At 40.7% G+C, this 25,044-nt stretch overlaps 1 protein-coding gene across 2 annotated transcripts in view; it reads left to right on the top strand.

The window, feature by feature from the left end:
* The window catches only part of LOC134536570 (dipeptidyl peptidase 1-like), a 97,616-nt gene extending 76,625 nt beyond the window's left edge, over positions 1-20,991 (top strand). The window contains exons 8-10 of one of the 2 annotated variants that reach the window (XM_063376324.1): positions 833-944; positions 2,583-2,740; positions 20,538-20,991. In XM_063376324.1, coding sequence (XP_063232394.1) covers positions 833-944; positions 2,583-2,740; positions 20,538-20,720 — 453 coding nt within the window. In that variant the 3' untranslated portion in view covers positions 20,721-20,991. The remainder of the gene's footprint in view (positions 1-832; positions 945-2,582; positions 2,741-20,537) is intronic. The other variant, XM_063376325.1, reaches the window with a different exon arrangement.
* The last annotated feature ends 4,053 nt before the right edge of the window (positions 20,992-25,044 follow it).

Raw genomic sequence — 25,044 nt, 5'->3', positions numbered from 1 at the left:
AGATCTTCAATATGTTAACCAATATAGAAGAATATCGCATTTCTTTAACGAAACTTCTATACCTACAAAGTTGGTGTCTTCCGATGCTATGCCTATTTGATGTTGTTTAATACAGATGAATGACCTGATGAAACTGATTTAAAAAATGATCATCTCGTCGCAACTGTCTAAGATGGTTCATTTCAGCGTGCAACACAGACAATGGTTTCAACTACATGAACATAATGCCTGGAAAGTAGGAAATACACACTGCAGGAAGAGATAATCACGTGGTAAGAGACGAGTGTGACAAGTATTGACCGACAACTCCCGACAGCCACAGTCGTGTTCGCTGGCCCGACGTGTGGGTTCCGCAGCTGTGAAGGTAGCCTCGAGGTTCCCTTGGCAGGAATCCTCCGACATGCACCACGGTGCACTGTGCCGAAGCATCGCCTAATTCAACCATTTGAAAAATACAGAAAACTCGCGCCACATGTTGTGTATCGATAACGTATTCTCTAAATTGTCTGTTCCTGGCGACAATAAGTCTGTGTGCAATTATACTTCGTAATAACAGAGCTTGTCTCTGTGTCCTGTACATTGTGTTATTGTTTATTAAAACTTTTAATATTACGTTCGGGCTTTGCAGTAAAGTAAATGTTTTTTTATAAACTCATTAAACAAATTAATATTGTATCAAATATCTACAATAATAAAACACAAATATAACAATGTTGTATGCGATATATTAACTAAGGGTAAAAATATTACTGAGATGTTTGTAGCTAAAGAAAGGAAATCCAAGTAAAGTTTGTAAATGGGACGATGAAGTGCGAGACATATACTGCTGCAGGGTCACGGAGTGGTGGAGTCGTCCTGCTATCCGGCCTACAGTGGCGTCGACACAGAGTGTCGCAACAGCAGCTGCGACCGGCACTTCGCGGCCCGCTACCGCTATGTTGGAGGTATGTGCCATGTTCAGCTCAGCATGTCATGTTCTGGTTCCCTGCTACCTTGCCTACAAGCGAAGTCGACGTAAATTGTCATTTCTGCAGCTGCGCTCTTCACTAATGGTCCAACACTGCTACATCTAATGGTGATAAACATGTTCGGTCAGTTTCGAATACATGTTTTGGGGCACTTGGTTTTTCGAAATCCACTCGGGCGAGCAATGGAATTTTTCTATTACAGGCCATGGTTGACTTCTGTCTTGGTATCCCTGTTGTGTGTTTTTGTTACCGTCTATAATGACCTCGTTTTCGAATATTCGTCAAGTTTAAAATTAAAAATATCTCAGTTATTTCCCACCACACCACTTCGTCGTGCACAGATCCATATTCTAGTTAACATACAGGGAATAACCTCTTAAAACAGTAGATAAAGCTGCATATCTAATGAAAATTTTTGTGAAGTGTGTGTATGGATTTATCAACGAAATACACAATGTACATAAAAAAATAGTCCCAGTTATAAATTTAATAGTATCAACTTTAAGCATGGTAGAGTGTTGGTTCAAAGTCACAATTTAAGTGTATCTCAAACAGATTTAGATAAGCACATGCTCGAATACTGCTTTGTTGTTTTCTAGCTTGCAACACGAAATAATGGCTCTTTCGCCAATTAGTGAAGGGTTGAACATGTAAACTTTATTTGGCAACCGGGTGGAGATCCTTCCCAATGGAATCTCTTTGTCCGAGAGTAGTTGAACGTTGAAGTCACTGACTGTTGAATTGGTCGTGATGGTCGAAGCGACAGCGTTCTTTTGCGCTGTCCTCTACGTTCACCTGACATAACGCCATGCAATTTTTTTTCTTAAGGAGCTTTATAAAAGATCGTGTCTACGTTCCGCCGCTATCTAATGATTTTCCGGAGTTGAGACACAGAATAGAAAAAAGTCTATTGCTTCCATTACTCTGGAAATGTTAACCAAATTGTGGGAAAAAGTGGACTTCAGGTTGAATGTGTTCCATATATTTAATGGACATATTAACATTTAAAAAAAAAAACCTAGGTTAACTTACCTTCAATTTAATGTATGATTTGTTTTAAATTGTGTAAGTCGAGCTGTTATAATGTACCATTGAATCTAGTACATTATTTTATCGACACCTTTTATTTCACGAAAATACATTTTAGTAACTACGGAGTGGTAAGGATATTGTCTATTTCTCTGGTGTTGTGTGTTTTATGCGTGATTACAGTTCTTTGTGAGTTAAAAAGGGAATATTATTTCAATAACTCCAAGGAACCAATATACTAGAAATAAACCATAAAATTTACAATGGGAGAATAATTTTCCACATTTAATTTTGCATTAGGCTGTAATTTGAGCATGTTACTTAATACGAAGTTGTGATAATGATACGTATTTATAGAATGGTTGAAAATGATCATTTTTTAAGTTTCTTTTAGGTTGTGTTGTTACACCTTATTTTAAGTAAAATTTAATTTTTAATTAAATTTTAACTCTCACTTTTCTTTAGTAATTTTTTATTTGCAGTGTGTGAATATTGTGTAGTCCTTACCAGTGTAGCGATAGTTCATTGTTTACGCACTCTTGTCTATGCATGCGACGCGCCCGTGCGCCCGTGTGTTGTCGCCAGGCTACTTCGGCGGCTGCAACGAGGAGGGCATGATGCTCGCCCTGATGCGAGGACCCATCGCCGTCAACTTCCTCTCGTACGACGACCTGGACCACTACAAGAGCGGCGTGTACCACCACACCGGCGCCGAGCAGATAGACGACACCTTCCCCTACCACGTGAGTGCAGCGCAGGGCACTAGCCGTGGTGACAACCAACAACCTTCGTCACGACAAAACAAGTTGAAAACCTCTGTATGACTTAGAACCCGTCTACAATAGTCCGAACCTGTGCGTGGTCCATGTCCTTATCCGAATGTGAGTGACGTCACATTGTCTCACCGAAAACTGCCCTGTCCACAATTGCGATGTCCGATGTCCGAATGTATTGATTTCTAAAGTTGTCACCAGAGTGCAGTAAATATGCCAAACCAAATGTTTTTGTTCACTGTTTTGATGCTTTGTAGTTTGTGATTGAACTTATGGAAGTTGTGGGAGTTCAATATTATATATTTATTCAGTAAGGCAAAGTGGCAAATGTAAATGATAAAAAATGAACTCATATCACACTACCAGAAATGTATTCGTGTGTACCTTCCATTTCCTTCAATAACAAAAACAAACACCACGTTTTCAACGGGAACCGGAAATTCAAATATCGTGAGTGTTATGTTCTTTTTCTGTGTCCGAAGTACACAGGTTGGGACAAAAAGTTCAAATTGACGAATGTCTTCGGTTCGGACCTTCGCCCACTTGACGCATGACGTCAGAGGGTCACGTGGACCAATCAGCGACGAGTGTCCTTCGGACACAGTTTAAGACATTGCTATTGTAGACGGGCCATTATGGTCTTAAGCGCTTCCCAAGGTTGGATAAGAGCTGGATAAGAATTTTATTGTAAATAATGGAAACAGTATTTAAGATTGAACACTGAACGTCTGGATTATATTCATGTGAACCAAGTTCTACAACCACCGCAAATTTTGTTACTGTCGCAAAATTATGTTGTTTGAAATAATTGGGTATGGTTTCACTTCTTAAACATTTTTTGTCAAATATAAAGGTGTATGTCAACCAAATATTTTAATGAAAATATTTCGAAATAGCGACTAAATTCAGGGTGGTTGAAGGACATTCTTCAATAAAGCATAGTTCAGACACACAGTCTTCAATCTTAAATACTTTCTTTAATATTTACAATGAAATGTTTATTCACCTCCATCGTCAAAGTCGTATACCACCCTTGAGAAGCACTTTAGAAGATAAACAATGTATGTTATCAACTTATTTTGTTGTACTGAACTTACAGCCGAAGTTTGTGTATAGATTTCAGACCCATACTGTAGATAAATAGAGAGAGAGAGAGTTTGGGATAGTGCACATAGAGCTACATTTCACTGGTGGAGTGAGTTCTGAGCCTATGAATGAGAAATTAAGGCATTTATCTGATTTTTACTTAAGAGTGTATTGATAAAAAGTGCTTGTAGACATATTTACTGCGTATAACACTTTACTTTGGGATTAAGTTATATGATGAGCGCTGTGTAGACCTGTACAGTACCAAAAAAAGCGTGGGATGTTTGTAAGCAAAATTATTAGGAAAAGCCACATTAGAACTAATTCTCGCATTGGCGAATAATTCACCGACGTTTCGGTCAACATTGCAGTCACTATCATCAGGGAGCAGTTACCTGCTCCCACTGTCTTCTTTGAAACACAACAAAACAACACTATTAATATTGACATAGAAAAGACTTTCTAATTTAATTATAATGTTAAGTAAAGAAACACTTACATAGTATTTCCAGATGCTACAATAAATGGGGTAAACATGGTGTGCATCTCCTCACTGCTGATTGTAAACTGTTTTCTAACACAATCTATGTCGATTGCGAGCTCAGACAAACCAGAATGTCTAATGTCAATAGTTTAATTCATAAATTTCATAAAAACATGAAGAAGCCTACTTTTAAACTAAATACATTTGCCAAACAGTATCACATGCACTATTTGATTAGAAGAAGAAACACAATACGTTTTAACTTGTCTAGAACTTTGCCGCGGTGTCTTAAATTGGCGAGTAAGTGCTACAAAAATAGCAGTATTGAAACCGAGAGGCACAAAGGAAATATATAACATTAGAAACAGCGATTAAAATTAAATAACTAGATGTATATTGTCAAGCAGATATAGCTCTATCGGTGTTACATACCTAACTGCGATGCATTGTCAAATAACCTACGCATTCATAAAGTAAGCATGAGAAACCAAAGTTTAATTATTTGTCAAAGGATCTCACTAGTAAATACCCTTTTACTTGTCAAGTTGTATTGTCACATATTTTCCCATTGCAACAAGATTTTAATTCACATGTTCTATAATTTATTGTCATATTCTATGGATATAGTTTAAATTTAACTTGGCCAGGCCACAACTGTGCCTACCTACAAACGAAAGGGGGATAGAACTTGTTGATCATGGTGCAAAATGCGAAGCCATCTGTTATAAATAAGAAGTTCACTGCAGTTTTATCATCTTAAGTCTTTAATTGCACGTCTGTACAAGCTTACACGTTTTTCATTGTTCCTGCCACACAACATGGCCGCATGGATGTTGTTTAACATGTTGCCAACATAACATCTTACATCTCCTTTACTATATATGGATTGACACTAAAAACATACAAAATTTACACCCAATAAACTACAACCAGTTCACATAGTTACATGGCTCAACAACAGTATCTGTTTACATTTCAAGTTTACATACAAAACACTAAAATTAGGTAGCTCACATGCAACTGTGACTGTTTACATTTCCATATGTCTACAACTAATGTACATAATCCTCTAAATAGCGAGGCCTTCTAATAGCCCTTCCTGGCCTAAGGGTTGGCAATGAATCGAGCATTGTTTCTTCACTACCACTGACGGAATCAGAACCCAGTTCAATAATAGAAGTAGCACTTTCACAGTCTCTTGGCAAGTCAGTATCACAACCTGAAGGCACATTATTTACAAAGCCAGGTACTGTCCTTAAGTGTTTTCTGTTTCTCCGGTAGACAGTGCCATCTAATGTCTTAAGCAAATATGAGCGAGGTGTATCATATTTACTAACAATAGTGGCTGGGTTCCACATATTACCTTGTTGAACTCTAACAAACTGATTTGGATGCAATTCAGGGAGGGCTTTCGCACCCCTATCAAAGTACAACTTCTGACTCTCCTGACGTGCCTGTAATCTATCAGGAACATCAGCATGAATGTGTGGTTTAAGCAGATCTGAGTGAGTGGGAATTTTGGACTTCAATCGACGGTGCAACAGCATTTGAGCTGGGGACAGTTGAATACCAGGAATAGGAGTATTTCTGTATTCAAGTAGTGCTAGAGATAAGGGGATTTTACACCCTGATACCTTCCGTAACATACGCTTTGTAATATCCACTGCTTTTTCAGCAAGCCCATTAGACTGAGGGTAGTGTGGACTAGTGGTTTGAACTTTAAAATTCCAACATTCAGCAAACTTCTTAAATTCATAACTGTTGAAAGGCACATTATCAGAGACAATTAAATCTGGACTACCTAAACTAGCAAAAACATGTTCCAACTGTTTGATTACTTCAGTTGATTATTTATCTGTAAGAAGTTTCACTTCTAACCATTTAGAGTAGTAATCGATGACAACTAAGAAATTCTTCCCTGCGAACTGTAAGATATCCATCCCCAAATGAGCCCAAGGCCGGTCAGGTATTGGATGTGGCAACAACGGCTCCTTAGTGTTGCATCTTTGATAGGTTTGACAAACTTCACATCTACCAACAAGTATTTCAATGTCCTGGGACATATTAGGCCAGTAAAGTGCCTCTCTGGCTCTGGCTTTACATTTACTGATCCCAAAGTGAGTTTCATGGATTAAAGATAGCATGGCTGGTCTCAGAGATGCAGGCACAAATATTTTTAACCCAACAAAAATCAAGCCATCTACTACTTCCAACAAATGCTTTAACCTCCAAAACATTTTACAGGAATCAGGTAACAACTGTTTTGAAACAGGCCAGCCATCAGAAATAACCTTCATGAGGGCCGAGAGTTGGGGATCATGTGCTGTAGCTTCTCTGAACTGCTCTTTTTTTTCTTCAGACATGGGTAGATTGGACATCAATGAATGAACTGAAAACTGCAAGTCGTCATGGGAGTTATCATCACTTCTCAGAAATGCCCGAGACAAAGCATCTGCAACATACATTTCAGACCCTGGTTTGTGGACAACTGTTACTGAATATCGCAGCAATTTAAGCCTAATATTCTGAATGCGAGGTGTCAACACATTTAAGTCCTTATTCATGATGCCTACAAGTGGTTTATGATCACTGTGAACTGTTACTGGCCTCCCATATGTAAATTCATGAAACCTTTCACAAGCAAATTTTACAGCCAAAAATTCCATTTCAATTGGTGCCCACTTCTGTTCAGAGCTAGTTAGACTCCTTGATGCAAATGCAATCGGCTTGTCATTCTGTAAGGCACAGCAGCCTATTCCCAGAGATGATGCATCAGTTTGGATTATGAGTTCCAGGCTTGGGTCATAGACCCCTAAAACAGGTGCAGAAGAAATGAGATTTTTCAGCAATTCAAATGCTGAATCCTGTTCACCTGACCACTGCCAAGGTTCATCGCTGTGAGTAAGGAGTCTCAAAGGAGCAGAGACTTTTGCTAGATTAGGAATGAATCTTCCTACATACTTTACTAAGCCAAGAAAACGTAACAACTCTGTCTTATTACAGGGCACTGGCATGGACACAATAGCTTCAACATGTTTTGTTTCTGGCTCAATACCTTGTGCAGAGATTACATTTCCAACATAGCTTACACGAGATGCTTGATACTGAAACTTAGATTTATTAAGCTTGACATTACATTCTCTAGCTCTGCACAACACCTTACGAACTATTGACTCTAAATCAGACTGAGTGTTAGTAGTATATGATAGCCGGTCCGGAAACAGGATTCAGGTTGTGGTGTGTGGTGGGGTCAATGACCGACCGACCTCTGACGTCACGGCGGCCATCTTGGATGCAGTGTAACGGGACACAACAGAACGGGACACAACGTAACGGGACACAATGTAACGGGACACAACGTAACGGGACACAGCGTAACGGGACATAACATAACGGGACAAGTAGATCACGGCGGCCATCTTGGATCTGCCATCTTGGATCCGCCATTTTGGATGATGTCATTTTGTTTTCTCGAACATTCCGACATTTTGTTTTCCGCCATATTGGATGATGACGTCACCGTTGCAATTTCCGTTACGGCCGCCATCTTTAACTTTTTTATTTATTATCCGATTTTAATGAAATTTTTTTTAAAAAAATTATAAAAAAATTTAAATAACATAAATTTAATAAAATATTTATAAAAAACAAACATTATCGACACGGAGCTCGGAGTCCTCGGTTCGAACCCGACGGGTGCAAAAAAATTAAAAATGGTGACCGATCCTTCCCCCCACGGTGGGTGCTGGCATACTGACCCCCACCACTTATGTCAAAGTATACATATCTTCACCTAGTATGATGTCATGTCCGCCATCTTGAAATCTGGACGCCATCTTGAAAATCTTTATTTATTATCCGATTTTAATGAAAAAAATTCCAAAATTTTTCAAAAAATTAATGTATTTGAATTCTGTATGATTATATCGATGTACGTCCTTGGTTCGATTCCCGACGAGAGTAAACGGTCGATCCTTCCTCCATGAAAGCTACCTAGACTGATCTACCACCACCAGTACAAAGGTTTATATCATCAACTGGTATGACGACACGTCCGCCATCTTGTCTTCATCCGCTGGAGTCCACCATCTTGTTTTCGTCTGCTAGAGTGTGCCGATACCATGTAGTATAATTATCTGGTCACCATACTTTTGTCCTCAACTGTTGACATTGATCATTGACCTTGGCCTTTGACCTTGACCTTGAAATTTGACCTTGACCTTGACCTTGAAATTTGACCTTGACCTTGAAATTTGACCTTGACCTTGAAATTTGACCTTGACCTTGAAATTTGACCTTGGCCTTGAAATTTGACCTTGACATTTAAATTTGACTTTGTCCTCGAAATTTGACTTTGTCCTTGTCGACCATCATGGATCCGACATTTTATGTTCAGTAGATGCTACCAGGAGCTACCACCTGCTGGAGTATGCCATCTTGTGTGTGTGTACTCGTATTATAGAGTTCATTTCCATCTGGATAATTTTATTCTAACCCGCTACAGTGCAGTAATCATTTATTACTGTGACACACGCCATCTTGAAATTTGGACGCCATCTTGAAAATCCGTAATTTTAATGCTAGAGATTCGGGAAAAAGTTCTAAATTCATTAAATAATTCACTCATTAAAGTAATGATTGATTAGATCGATTCCCGTCCTTGGTTCGACCCCTGACCGATACCAATCAACTTTAATTTTAAAAAATACCACAAAAGCGACAGGTTTGAGAAAATAAAAAACCACCACAAGTTCTTTTAAAAACTTTTATTACATACATTCTAATCTACTACAAGTACATAATAAACACAGACAAAGTACTAAAGTCTTGTGGATTCCTCGATTCAAACAGTCTTCTTATTGTACGGACAAAGCCTTTTACATGACTTTAAATGTCTATACGATCCGTTCATCACCGCAGCCAGAGACGGACTGAAGTTCATATCACCAGGGTCCAACTTATATATTCTCATTTGCTGGTACAACACACGAGTCAAAACAATAACCATGTTCATTATACTTCTCGGAGCATTTTTTATAATGAAGATGTAAGCTATCAAGACGTGAAATTAGTTTTTTGCACTTATTGCACTGAAATTGTATTCTTTTAACATTATTAGAACAACTGCTTCTTTCATGTCTGCGAGCATTTGAGGTAATAGTAAATGATGCGTCACAGTATTTGCACCGACGCAATGTATGCTTTTCATTAGTGGAAGAATCCATTGCTGACGATGAAACTTCGGATGATGGTGGTATCACATCTGTTGAAATCTCCTCCAATGTTGACGTCGTCGTTGCCAACGGGATCTGCACCTTCTCCATCGTAGCTGTCGTCAAGGTTCCCGTAGACGATGGTACAACCTCCGAGTTCGACGTTAAAGACGGTAAAGATGCCATCGAGGTCTCAAGAACAGCTAATTGACACGTCTTATGCACCAGAAGAAACAAACTAGGTGATCCTTACACCGCCGACGTCAGTAACTAACTGAGCGTCCTGCTGTCTAGGACTCGCTTATATACATGCACCGGATGGAATAATACGCTAGTCAAATCAAGAACCATTTACAATAATACTAGAGTCAAATCTACAAATTAAAAAAGAGGATCATTTGATCGAAAAAAAAATTCGATCTCTCCAATATACGCCAGGCTCCAAGAGCTACAATTCACGTCTTCAGATCCATCTAAATTTTGCTCCTATGCTTCAATTGACCATTAGCTGCAAGTGCTCCAACAGATCCATCAGCTCCAACACGTAATGTACGCAATGTACGCACAATACATGCAATTTACATGCAATAAATGTAATGATCACTCAGTACACACAGGAAACGGAACGTACACACAGTACACACAGGAAACGAAACGTACACACAGTACACACAGGAAACGAAACGTACACACAGTACACACAGGAAGCGGAACGTACACACAGGAAACGGAACGTACACACAGTACACACAGGAAACGAAACGTACACACAGTACACACAGGAAACGAAACGTACACACAGTACACACAGGAAGCGGAACGTTCACACAGTACACACAGGAAACGGAACGTACACACAGTACACACAGGAAACGGAACGTACACACAATACACACAGGAAACGGAACGTACACACAGTACACACAGGAAACGGAACGTACACACAATACACACAGGAAACGGAACGTACACACAGTACACACAGGAAACGGAACGTACACACAGTACACACAGGAAACGAAACGTACACACAATACACACAGGAAACAATACGTACACACAGTACACACAGGAAACAAAACGTATACACACAGTACACATAGGAAACGGAACGTACACACAGTACACACAAGAAAAGGAACGTACACACAGTACACACAGGAAACGGAACGTACACACAGTACACACAGGAAACGGATCGTATACACAGTACACACAGGAAACAGAACGTACACACAGGAAACGAAACGTACACACATTACACACAGAAAACGGAACGTACACACACTACACACAGAAAACGGAACGTACACACAGGAAACGAAACGTACACACAGTACACACAGGAAAGGAAACGTATACACACATTACACACATTAAACGGAATGATCACACATACATTAGCGGAAACACACAGGCTTAGTTGGAAATCAGAATACAAGAAACAAAAACATTAAATTTTTACTTTCAATATTTAATTACTTCTCAACATTACACAAATACAAGTAAAAGAAACCATTATTGTATGTAGCCAGCTTTCCTCAGTTCTTTGAGTATGAAGGATATTTCTTTGATGCACGAATAGTTTCCTGCACAAAGCGAGTCATGTAGAAGTCTTAGCCGGTCAACCAATATGTTTGGATCTTTCCATGATGTGTAATCAATCTCTTCTACCACCATCTTACTTGCTTGTTTATTATAAATACTGTTAATATCACAATCGTCCCTGTGATCATAATAAGCATTATCAGATTTATTTTTTATAACACGACGTTTCCATCGTTTCGGTCTCAGGACATCGCCACATTCTTCGATCTTGTCAGCTCTAGGTGCTTCATCACAGTCTATGCCTTTGTCAACAGCCTCAGGGTCACTGTAACAATCACTGTAGAAGACATCCTCTTCACCCATATTACCGTATGAATTCGCTATCGATGATGTCGAAGTGTCTTCATCGTCTTCATGCTTCCTTTTTAGGAGTCCATCATTTTTACAAAGAATGGAGGATCTACTGAATATAGGTTTGAATGTATTCTCACTTTTCACGGTGTTGATACTTCCATTAGTTTCAGTCTTCCCGAAGCCATTAGCATCCTTCAATTTATGTTCTTCCTCACAATCGGGTGAGCTAATACCATCACGCTCAGGACAAGGAAAATTATTGTCGTAATGCAGATCACTCTTCTTTAGTCTAGTGGATCCATCGGTGTCCTCTATGCCGTAAGTAGTCTTGACTTTACATGTTCTACCATGTCTTTTTAAGCTGTCAATTCGTGTTAACAACCTGCTACAACGATTACAGCTTAACATGTTGCGTAGTGGGTTTCTAGCACAATCATTCTTCTCATGACGTCTAGCATTCCTTCTCATGGCAAAATCCTTGCCACAGTATCTACAGCGGCTTCCTTCCGATTCAGCTGCAGATAACAAACCACGATCCATGGTAGCTTCTGTGACTAATGTTAGATACAAACTGTCAGTTTTCTCCAATTGGAACCATTTCTTAAATAGAGTTTTTGAAATGTTTCATCAGCGAGAGTTAAGTTATCTAATGCAAAGAAAATTGATGCAAGTAGTTCTGGCTGTCGTCATCAGATGTCGCTACGTGTTGCTTGTAGGTAAATAATATCTATTTCATTAATGTGGGATGCGTAACGCTCACTATCGATCGCAAAGGGAGGTTGGCTTCGATAGTATCCAAGGAGAAAAAAATTTCGTCCTTCCTGCTAGTGCTTCTCAGATTTCTCACGGTCCACCATCTTGGATTGTGACGTCACGGCGGCCATCTTGGATGGGTGTGACTTTGACCTTTGACCGAAACCTCAGGAATGATCGCAAGCACACGGATTAACCATCAAAATATTGATAAGAATAATCAGGAGCACACGGAGAAAACCATCATAATATTGGCAAGAATAATCAGGAGCCCACGGAGAAAACCGACACAAGTTTTCTTTGATATCATAAAAATATAAAAAAAAATTAATAAAAAATTAAAAATAAAAACGAAAAAAAAAATCAAACATTCTGGCTTGTACTAGAACTCTATCTTTGCTCAACAATGAGAAGTTCACAAGCTAGCAGAATGTTTGATTTTTTTTTTTCGTTTTTATTTTTAATTTTTTATTAATTTTTTTTTATATTTTTATGATATCAAAGAAAACTTGTGTCGGTTTTCTCCGTGTGCTCCTGATTATTCTTGCCAATATTATGATGGTTTTCTCCGTGTGTTCCTGATTATTCTTATCAATATTTTGATGGTTAATCCGTGTGCTTGCGATCATTCCTGAGGTTTCGGTCAAAGGTCAAAGTCACACCCATCCAAGATGGCCGCCGTGACGTCACAATCCAAGATGGTGGACCGTGAGAAATCTGAGAAGCACTAGCAGGAAGGACGAACTTTTTTTCTCCTTGGATACTATCGAAGCCAACCTCCCTTTGCGATCGATAGTGAGCGTTACGCATCCCACATTAATGAAATAGATATTATTTACCTACAAGCAACACGTAGCGACATCTGATGACGACAGCCAGAACTACTTGCATCAATTTTCTTTGCATTAGATAACTTAACTCTCGCTGATGAAACATTTCAAAAACTCTATTTAAGAAATGGTTCCAATTGGAGAAAACTGACAGTTTGTATCTAACATTAGTCACAGAAGCTACCATGGATCGTGGTTTGTTATCTGCAGCTGAATCGGAAGGAAGCCGCTGTAGATACTGTGGCAAGGATTTTGCCATGAGAAGGAATGCTAGACGTCATGAGAAGAATGATTGTGCTAGAAACCCACTACGCAACATGTTAAGCTGTAATCGTTGTAGCAGGTTGTTAACACGAATTGACAACTTAAAAAGACATGGTAGAACATGTAAAGTCAAGACTACTTACGGCATAGAGGACACCGATGGATCCACTAGACTAAAGAAGAGTGATCTGCATTACGACAATAATTTTCCTTGTCCTGAGCGTGATGGTATTAGCTCACCCGATTGTGAGGAAGAACATAAATTGAAGGATGCTAATGGCTTCGGGAAGACTGAAACTAATGGAAGTATCAACACCGTGAAAAGTGAGAATACATTCAAACCTATATTCAGTAGATCCTCCATTCTTTGTAAAAATGATGGACTCCTAAAAAGGAAGCATGAAGACGATGAAGACACTTCGACATCATCGATAGCGAATTCATACGGTAATATGGGTGAAGAGGATGTCTTCTACAGTGATTGTTACAGTGACTCTGAGGCTGTTGACAAAGGCATAGACTGTGATGAAGCACCTAGAGCTGACAAGATCGAAGAATGTGGCGATGTCCTGAGACCGAAACGATGGAAACGTCGTGTTATAAAAAATAAATCTGATAATGCTTATTATGATCACAGGGACGATTGTGATATTAACAGTATTTATAATAAACAAGCAAGTAAGATGGTGGTAGAAGAGATTGATTACACATCATGGAAAGATCCAAACATATTGGTTGACCGGCTAAGACTTCTACATGACTCGCTTTGTGCAGGAAACTATTCGTGCATCAAAGAAATATCCTTCATACTCAAAGAACTGAGGAAAGCTGGCTACATACAATAATGGTTTCTTTTACTTGTATTTGTGTAATGTTGAGAAGTAATTAAATATTGAAAGTAAAAATTTAATGTTTTTGTTTCTTGTATTCTGATTTCCAACTAAGCCTGTGTGTTTCCGCTAATGTATGTGTGATCATTCCGTTTAATGTGTGTAATGTGTGTATACGTTTCCTTTCCTGTGTGTACTGTGTGTACGTTTCGTTTCCTGTGTGTACGTTCCGTTTTCTGTGTGTAGTGTGTGTACGTTCCGTTTTCTGTGTGTACTGTGTGTACGTTTCGTTTCCTGTGTGTACGATCTGTTTCCTGTGTGTACTGTGTATACGATCCGTTTCCTGTGTGTACTGTGTGTACGTTCCGTTTCCTGTGTGTACTGTGTGTACGTTCCTTTTCTTGTGTGTACTGTGTGTACGTTCCGTTTCCTGTGTGTACTGTGTGTATACGTTTCGTTTCCTGTGTGTACTGTGTGTACGTATCGTTTCCTGTGTGTATTGTGTGTACGTTTCGTTTCCTGTGTGTACTGTGTGTACGTTCCGTTTCCTGTGTGTACTGTGTGTACGTTCCGTTTCCTGTGTGTATTGTGTGTACGTTCCGTTTCCTGTGTGTACTGTGTGTACGTTCCGTTTCCTGTGTGTATTGTGTGTACGTTCCGTTTCCTGTGTGTACTGTGTGTACGTTCCGTTTCCTGTGTGTACTGTGTGTACGTTCCGCTTCCTGTGTGTACTGTGTGTACGTTTCGTTTCCTGTGTGTACTGTGTGTACGTTTCGTTTCCTGTGTGTACTGTGTGTACGTTCCGTTTCCTGTGTGTACGTTCCGCTTCCTGTGTGTACTGTGTGTACGTTTCGTTTCCTGTGTGTACTGTGTGTACGTTTCGTTTCCTGTGTGTACTGTGTGTACGTTCCGTTTCCTGTGTGTACTGAGTGATCATTACATTTATTGCATGTAAATTGCATGTATTGTGCGTACATTGCGTACATTACGTGTTGGAGCTGATGGATCTGTTGGAGCACTTGCAGCTAATGGTCAATTGAAGCATAGGAGCAAAATTTAGATGGATCTGATGACGTGAATTGTAGCTCTTGGAGCCTGGCGTATATTGGAGAGATCGAATTTTTTTTTCGATCAAATGATCCTCTTTTTTAATTTGTAGATTTGACTCTAGTATTATTGTAAATGGTTCTTGATTTGACTAGCGTATTATTCCATCCGGTGCATGTATATAAGCGAGTCCTAGACAGCAGGACGCTCAGTTAGTTACTGACGTCGGCGGTGTAAGGATCACCTAGTTTGTTTCTTCTGGTGCATAAGACGTGTCAATTAGCTGTTCTTGAGACCTCGATGGCATCTTTACCGTCTTTAACGTCGAACTCGGAGGTTGTACCATCGTCTACGGGAACCTTGACGACAGCTACGATGGAGAAGGTGCAGATCCCGTTGGCAACGACGACGTCAACATTGGAGGAGATTTCAACAGATGTGATACCACCATCATCCGAAGTTTCATCGTCAGCAATGGATTCTTCCACTAATGAAAAGCATACATTGCGTCGGTGCAAATACTGTGACGCATCATTTACTATTACCTCAAATGCTCGCAGACATGAAAGAAGCAGTTGTTCTAATAATGTTAAAAGAATACAATTTCAGTGCAATAAGTGCAAAAAACTAATTTCACGTCTTGATAGCTTACATCTTCATTATAAAAAATGCTCCGAGAAGTATAATGAACATGGTTATTGTTTTGACTCGTGTGTTGTACCAGCAAATGAGAATATATAAGTGGGACCCTGGTGATATGAACTTCAGTCCGTCTCTGGCTGCGGTGATGAACGGATCGTATAGACATTTAAAGTCATGTAAAAGGCTTTGTCCGTACAATAAGAAGACTGTTTGAATCGAGGAATCCACAAGACTTTAGTACTTTGTCTGTGTTTATTATGTACTTGTAGTAGATTAGAATGTATGTAATAAAAGTTTTTAAAAGAACTTGTGGTGGTTTTTTATTTTCTCAAACCTGTCGCTTTTGTGGTATTTTTTAAAATTAAAGTTGATTGGTATCGGTCAGGGGTCGAACCAAGGACGGGAATCGATCTAATCAATCATTACTTTAATGAGTGAATTATTTAATGAATTTAGAACTTTTTCCCGAATCTCTAGCATTAAAATTACGGATTTTCAAGATGGCGTCCAAATTTCAAGATGGCGTGTGTCACAGTAATAAATGATTATTGCACTGTAGCGGGTTAGAATAAAATTATCCAGATGGAAATGAACTCTATAATACGAGTACACACACACACAAGATGGCATACTCCAGCAGGTGGTAGCTGCTGGTAGCATCTACTGAACATAAAATGTCGGATCCATGATGGTCAACAAGGACAAAGTCAAATTTCGAGGACAAAGTCAAATTTCAATGTCAAGGTCAAATTTCAAGGTCAAGGTCAAATTTCAAGGTCAAGGTCAAATTTCAAGGTCAAGGTCAAATTTCAAGGTCAAGGTCAAATTTCAAGGTCAAGGTCAAATTTCAAGGTCAAGGTCAAATTTCAAGGTCAAGGTCAAATTTCAAGGTCAAGGTCAAAGGCCAAGGTCAATGATCAATGTCAACAGTTGAGGACAAAAGTATGGTGACCAGATAATTATACTACATGGTATCGGCACACTCTAGCAGACGAAAACAAGATGGTGGACTCCAGCGGATGAAGACAAGATGGAGGACGTGTCGTCATACCAGTTGATGATATAAACCTTTGTACTGGTGGTGGTAGATCAGTCTAGGTAGCTTTCATGGAGGAAGGATCGACCGTTTACTCTCGTCCGGAATCGAACCAAGGACGTACATCGATATAATCATACAGAATTCAAATACATTAATTTTTTGAAAAATTTTGGAATTTTTTTCATTAAAATCGGATAATAAATAAAGATTTTCAAGATGGCGTCCAGATTTCAAGATGGCGGACATGACATCATACTAGGTGAAGATATGTATACTTTGACCTAAGTGGTGGGGGTCAGTATGCCAGCACCCACCGTGGGGGGAAGGATCGGTCGCCATTTTTAATTTTTTTGCACCCGTCGGGTTCGAACCGAGGACTCCGAGCTCCGTGTCGATAATGTTTGTTTTTTATAAATATTTTATTAAATTTATGTTATTTAAATTTTTTTATAATTTTTTTAAAAAAAATTTCATTAAAATCGGATAATAAATAAAAAAGTTAAAGATGGCGGCCGTAACGGAAATTGCAACGGTGACGTCATCATCCAATATGGCGGAAAACAAAATGTCGGAATGTTCGAGAAAACAAAATGACATCATCCAAAATGGCGGATCCAAGATGGCAGATCCAAGATGGCCGCCGTGATCTACTTGTCCCGTTATGTTATGTCCCGTTACGCTGTGTCCCGTTACGTTGTGTCCCGTTACGTTGTGTCCCGTTACGTTGTGTCCCGTTACACTGCATCCAAGATGGCCGCCGTGACATCAGAGGTCGGTCGGTCATTGACCCCACCACACACCACAACCTGAATCCTGTTTCCGGACCGGCTATCATATACTACTAGTGTTTGCTCTCATAATAATGTCATCAAAGTATATCTCAACTCCATCAATATCACCAAATATCTCAGTTGTTTTCCTCTTAAATATCTCAGGAGCACAACTAATTCCAAAAGGTAGGCGATTAAATTTAAACCTCCCAAACGGTGTTACTAAACAACACAGCTCTGAGCTTGCCTCATCAAGAGTGACCTGTAAAAAACCATTAGACAAATCACATGTTGCATAGTACTTGAACCCTGCCAGTCTTGAGGCGAGGTCTTCTGGAGAGGGAATAGGATGCATTTCCCGCTGAATGGCTTTATTAAGGCTATTGGGATCAAGACATATTCTCAGGTCCCCATTTGGTTTTTCAACTATCACCAGATTGTTTACCCATGCCGTCGGACTGGTTACTTTGGTGATGACACCCGCCTTCTCAAGTTCTGTCAAAGCTATCTTCAGTCTATCAAATAAACTACGTGGAACTCTCCGACAAGGGTTAGCAAAAGGAGATGCATTAGGATCAACATGAATAGTAAGTGGCTTACCAGGAAACTTTCCTAATCCTGTAAATACATCTTGGTACTCATGTAGTAAGTCCTCCTTAGATGATCCAAAATGTTGATTGATAGCACTGACACGCTGGACCAGGTGCAGTTTCTGGCAAGCTTCCAAACCCAGAAGAGGAACAGCTTTAGGAACGTCCACAACTTCAAACTGTAGGTAATGTAGATTATTGCGCACAACACATGGCAGTGTGATAGACCCTAAGTGAGGTATTTCAAACTCCCCATATGCTCGAAAAACTGGGCCGTTCTTCTGAATGTGATTATCACCTACACCGAGTTTACGAGCAGAACAAGCGGCAATGTGTTGACTTGCGCAGCCGTGTCAAGCTTGAATTGTACAACTGTGGAGACAACAGTGATTGGTTCCCACCATGACTGATTATCACGAGGAGTGGGTACACCAACTTCAGATATATATAGGTACTGATTAGGATTATAGACTGTTTCATCTTGATGTGACAGTGATTCTACATCCACAGAGACAGCATTGGCGTGACGTAGGTTAGGCTGCCTATTGTGTGTACTATGATCTGTAGATTGTTGACGGGCCGATGGATTCTTACACACTGCTGCAAAATGATTTTTCTGGTGACATTTAGCACATGTTTTATTAAAAGCCGGGCACTGCTTCTCACGTCCATGATTGTATCCACAATAACCACAATTACGACTGGGCTGTTGCCTAACATAACCTGATTTTCCCAGACTTTGGGGTGACTGAACTGACAATACATCCTTAGATGAACTTGCATTTGGATTCCCTGTGATGCCTTGCATGGCTTTGAGCTGAATACGACTTGCTTCAACAGACCGGCACACATCTACAGCTTTGTCAAGAGTCAAGTCGTCTCCACCTTGCAGCAGCTTCTCTTGCATAACAGAGTCGTTAATTCCCGCCACTAATATGTCCCGGCACAAAAAACTTTCTTGCTGGCCGAACTCACACACGCGTGAAAGATTTTTAAGATCAGTAACAAACTGTTCTATTGCCATACTTTCTGGCCTCCTCGAAGTCAAGAACTGGAACCGATGATACAGCAAATTCTTCCGTGGCGAACAGTACTTATCAAATCGTGCAATCACTCTGTTTCAAACTTCTCCCGTTCGGTTTCAACGAGGTTGAATGAGTTGTAAATCTCAATCCCTTTATCTCCGATAGCATTAAGTAAGAGTGCAACTCGTGGGATCTCGGCATCATCTTTTATCTTTAAAACTTGCAGATACAGGTTGAATTTTTGCTTCCAAAAGGTCCAGTTTTTGTCTAGGTTACCCTCGACACAAAGGTGATCAGGTGGTTTCGCAAACTTGTCCATTTTGGTCTTGATGGCGAGCCGAACGAACTTTCTACATTCGCAACACGAACACAAATAACCCCGCGCCTGATACCATGTTATAAATAAGAAGTTCACTGCAGTTTTATCATCTTAAGTCTTTAATTGCACGTCTGTACAAGCTTACACGTTTTTCATTGTTCCTGCCACACAACATGGCCGCATGGATGTTGGTTAACATGTTGCCAACATAACATCTTACACCATCTATAATACAACAGCCATTGCTACTCTCTTACGACAGACGGGTACCTGCCCACATCTCTTAAATAAAAAATATATACATATATATAGTGTGGGCGGAAGCTAGGTGAATACCACTCATACATCGAAGAGAGCAAGAAGCGCTCGCTACTGTCGTAAAAAACCATGCCTGAAGACATGATCTCTTCAGTCAAGAATCTATATCACCACGCCCTAAAATCGCAGGAGATAGTGTCATTAATAGTAAGTCGTTGAAGTCTCAAATGGATGCACTCTTGGAGAGTTTTTGCAGACATAAATATTCCCTCAGATTTGCATTCGGCAGACTTTCAAATATCCAAATACAGGATAAAACTAACATACGACTCAAAAAGTACACTGTGTGGTAATATTTATTTTGCCTTCACGGGATAAATGTCTCTGTATGTGGTACCGATATGGAATTGTGTCACTCACTAGTGCAATAAATTATTAGCGATGGGTGAGGTGATGTCAGCGACGAGCATCTAAAGCAGTGCGACTAACTCAGCCCATGGACTGATTCCATATCCATTAAGCCTTAAATTTATCAATCTTTTATAGACCTTCCCGAGGATCAGCAGCATTGTCATAGGTCTGTAAGTACATAATAATCCAGAATCTTTCCCATTTCCTTTTTTATTACACGGTACTTTTTCGAAATTGATGTTGCATTTCAGTGAAAATGGCATCTAGTCGTGAAAGTAACTAAAAGTGAACGTGTGGCCGGCAGGCGGTGGACCACGCGGTGCTGGTGGTGGGCTACGGCACGCACGAGGTCTCGGGCGAGAAGTACTGGATCGTGAAGAACAGCTGGGGAGATGCGTGGGGTGACCACGGCTACTTCCTCATGCGGCGTGGTACCAACGAGTGCGGCATCGAGAGCCTGGCCTCCGAGGCCGACCCTATACCCTAGAGCCCGGGGCCTGGAGACCCGTGCTGCACAGCCTGCTGACATTAACCCCGAGTCCAAAACACCAGCATCATCTACGTTCTTGCAACATCGCATTTTATTTCTTGTTGCTGTTGTAAATGTTAAGCATTGGTTACTTTAGGTGTGTTACATAGATATAATTCTTGAATAATTTAATTTTTTAAGGGTAGGTTTATGCATTGTAAAATTGTATAATTTTTGTGTGTATGGGATGACTGATGATGAAATATTAAATGATGGATGTTGGCCAATTTTTGATGTTGTAGTTAAAGAATATTTATCTTGTAATGTAGGTAGGTTTGTGTGTCAAGTGCCAGAATATGAACAATTTGCCGCCCTGTCACCTTCTGCCATGTTGGTGGTGATGCTGATGACGTTGCCTAGGGCACCAACTAGCAATTCTGCTGTGTATCAGTACATAGTTTGTGCATGGGACTCTGTCTCAGGATGTGACGTCGCTTAAGGTAACAGCGTAACTGAATTCCCTGACTGTTACAGCAGCCAGGGATGCTAATTAAGAAAGTGGTGAATGGTGGCCATGTGAAATTATAAATGCACGATTCGTTGGCACAGGTTTGTTGACATGTTGCGATCATACAGGCCACTGCTGGTGACACAGGCTACTGCTTCCTCTAGAGCTCGGCGCAGCACACCTTACTGCTCGCTCATTCTACAGTGCGGAGCGAATTTATGTAATTGTCTTTACGTTATCGTCATTGATTACTCGGCCCTCTGACCGCTTGGTACAAATCTAGGGATGCTGGTGCTCTCGGCATCCTATCTTGAATGGTTAAACTACACGCGACCCCTTGTGGCAGCGCTGGATACATATATGTGGGTTGAATACAAAAGAATGCTAAACCTGGCGGGCAGCGGCCATCCCCAATAGAAACGCTGCTTAAAATACACTTACACTAATACATGCTCTAACACACTAAAACCAACGAGCATGCGGACTGATTATTATGTATTAACCTTCATACAAGACGTTTATGCCACGTGGGTTGCACAGTGGTGGACCCTGAAAGTCCTCAGGACATATTAAATAAAAAACAGGAATGCTGCCCATCTCTGCTTATCGGCGGCCCTGTGCAGGCTACACTGCAAATGCCTTAAGCGGCGAAGGGCCATTAGTTGAAGTCAAGGCTATGATCCACACCCAGACTGAAAATGATAACATTTACATATAAATGAAAACGTCCCACAAGTGGGTGCGCATTATTACATTAAGCGGCTGCTGAGTTCAGGCTGGCCGAATGAAGCCAGTCGCGGAGCCGAGCGAAAGTATTTGGAAAACTTGCACTATGGCTTGAAGGTGATCGGCGAAACAAAGTCGGAAGGCCCCGCGAGCATGCCGTGGCTGGTCTCGAGGACCGAGGCCTGGTTCACAGCGCGCCAACATGTTGTGTGCAGAAGTGAAGCGCTAGCCCTGTTCTCAGATTAGTCACGCAAAGACACAATTGCTTCGCGGGCAAATTGTACCCATAGTAATTTAAGACAAGTAATTAATGTCTTACATGCATGTCAGCAAGTGGTGCCTTTGTCAGCTGCAAGGTTGTGCTCACTGGCTTCCTAGTCAGAGCACAGCATGAAGGTCACAGTCGGCAGACTGATGTTGCGAAATAATTTGCCATAGTGATCTGTACACACGAAAACATTATTAACAATTACATAATTATCAATATAACCTTATTATATGACAATCGATATGCTGATGACAGCCCTACATTGTGCTGAAGTGTGTTCTGGTTGTACATGCCTGTGAGGCAGCCAGATGGCATAACGGCATGTGCGAGCAGAGGGAGCATGGACAGGTGTCGTCAAATTACTCCCCTTTCCCGAGGCCATTAGGCTTATAGATGTCACACAACTCCAACACTGACCTGGTGGCTCTGAGGGCAAAGGTCAAACGGTAGTCGTGGCGGTTGATGGCATCGTGACACCAGCATTTGCTCACATTGGCAACCATGGTGGCGGCCGAGGAGCTTATAAACACTTGAGGGCATCGGATACCACGGGTATAGATGCACAGAGTTCAGCTGTATGTTTAGCGTACTCGGAGAAACAGTCAAATTTGATTGCGAATCCCCTGGAAATTGTATCGAGAATTACCTCCAAACCTTCATATCAGCTGTTCATTTACTCCAGTAATATCAGCTGAGTCGGTAAGATATTGCTGCCCAGACTTTCCTGCAATACGCTTAAGATATAATGGTGTGAGCTACCATTACCGTTTTCCTCTACATCATTTTAATTGAAACCTGACTGGAGCTCAGTGCATGCTTGGGCGATGACTTTGTCGAGCCTGAGTCTGGGCATTTGGATCTGGCCACAGCCCAGTCTAGTAAGTTAATTCTATAACATTCGACCAGCAATTAAACATCCCATGCCAGGGATATAAATAAGGCCTGGTGCGGACTGTCCTGATACACTACCACCATCATCGAGTCATCAATGTGCTGCAGTGGGTCAGAGCTGCCAAGAATCCACTATTCCAATGCACTAAGCTGTGTTAGTTCATCAACCATCATGCTAGACTGTATCTACACAAGATGTAAGCACGATCAGGAGGTCGCTGGTTAAAGCCTTGTGCACTGAGGCTGCCTAACGAGTCAGCAAGTGGAGCAGGGTACCCACATCAGAGCAAGGAAGTGAGTGAAGTTGCATTCAGAACCAAGTGACGAATGTCCGAGCAGTGTCGTGTGCCTGAAAAAGAGCAACGGGTGGATGCTGGGAACAAGTTGCAGATATCACCCACTGAGTGAGGCGGGCAGCAAGTAGATAACTGTCCAGGTGCAACTCGCTGCGTTCATCTGGGGTTGGGGACACTTTTCTCGTTGCTGTCAACACAAAATGAGGAACAAGTTCAACACAGGCGAGTCGTACTCACTGCCCGCGCTGTGGAATTCGTGGCCACTGAATCACCCCCACAACGAGTCGTGGCTGCCACCCTGTTGCAGAGATGAATAGCCCAAGGCATACCAGGATGCCTGTGGTGTGTTCAGCAAACCAGTACATCGTCACGGACTACACGGAGGACCCACACCCCATCTAGGTCATCAACTGATCAGGCGATAAAACGGTGTAACAACATAACGGAACTCCCCACGGTGATAACCTTTCCTAGGGGTCAGATTAATGGTTGTCATAGTTGACGAAGTGAAATAATAAATTCATTGCCTATAAAATTTGTCATAGAGTCACGAAATTAGAATGAAACTTAAGAGAGATGACTGCAGCTGACAGCGAGTCTCAACCAGACAGTTATTAAAGGGCACAGGCTGTGTGTTAGTGCCAAGGGAGTAATGCCCCTATCAAGTTTTCCCTCACTAATTTTCAATCAGTTCATTGTTGTGTGTAAAGTACATATGTTTACAAGTTTGTATTATTAATTGGAACCCATTTATTGACAGTATAGTTCCTGGATGAAATGCATGAGCAGCCAGGTATTGTACCAACTGCAATGCAATCAATATTGGATATTGAATAAGTTGTCAAATTATTATTGGAAAATAATATCTAACTCACCTTGCTGGAATTTACAGTCTTAATTCACACACCCCACTGGTCCTTGAACCCTTGTTGGGCTGTGGTCAGCCAACTAGGTCGATGAATAGATGCACAGTGCACATACCTACCTATGCAGAACCTTCAATTGGAATAGGTGCTTTGTGATACATTTACAACTCTCGAAAGTTATGCCTAGAACCACAAAGAAGGATCTGTCTAGCCAAACAATTTTACAAGTGACTAAAGCTCGTGTTTAATGTCAGCAGCAGTTTTGCAGTTTGTGGAACATAGCCAATAGCTGGATATTTTGCATTCTAAATGCCAAATTATGCTTAAAATATGTGTAGTCATTAATCTTGCTGGCTAGGTGGTAATTGTCCAGCACTGTCTTGTAACCTAGTTGTTTCCTGCAGATGTAGCAATATGTTTAACTCCCAAACCATGCAACAATTACAGGAATCTGTAATTTAACGAGAATGATCTTAGCATGAAAGTAGTATGTTTTGGTTCCTACTGGCACAGGCTCCAGGCGGTGGAGCTGGGAGCCAGTGCGCAATCTTGGATTGCGACATCACAGAGGCCATCTTGGATGGTTGTGACCTTGACCTTTGACCTTGACCTTGAATTTGACCCTCAAAAAATGCCAAAATTGGGCAAAATTTGCCCAAAATTCCTCAAAAATCGCCAACATTTACATTTCTTAGGAAAAAAATTCCGCCAAAAAATCTCAAAATTTTTGATAATTTGAAAATTCCCGTTTTCGAGGGAAAAATTTCCCGTTTCGAGGGAAAATTTC

Source organism: Bacillus rossius, chromosome 11 (assembly GCF_032445375.1).
Source record: "Bacillus rossius redtenbacheri isolate Brsri chromosome 11, Brsri_v3, whole genome shotgun sequence".
NCBI lineage: Eukaryota > Metazoa > Arthropoda > Insecta > Phasmatodea > Bacillidae > Bacillus > Bacillus rossius.
The sequence above is the reverse complement of the archived record's forward strand: the minus strand, read 5'-3'. Positions and strand labels throughout refer to the sequence as shown.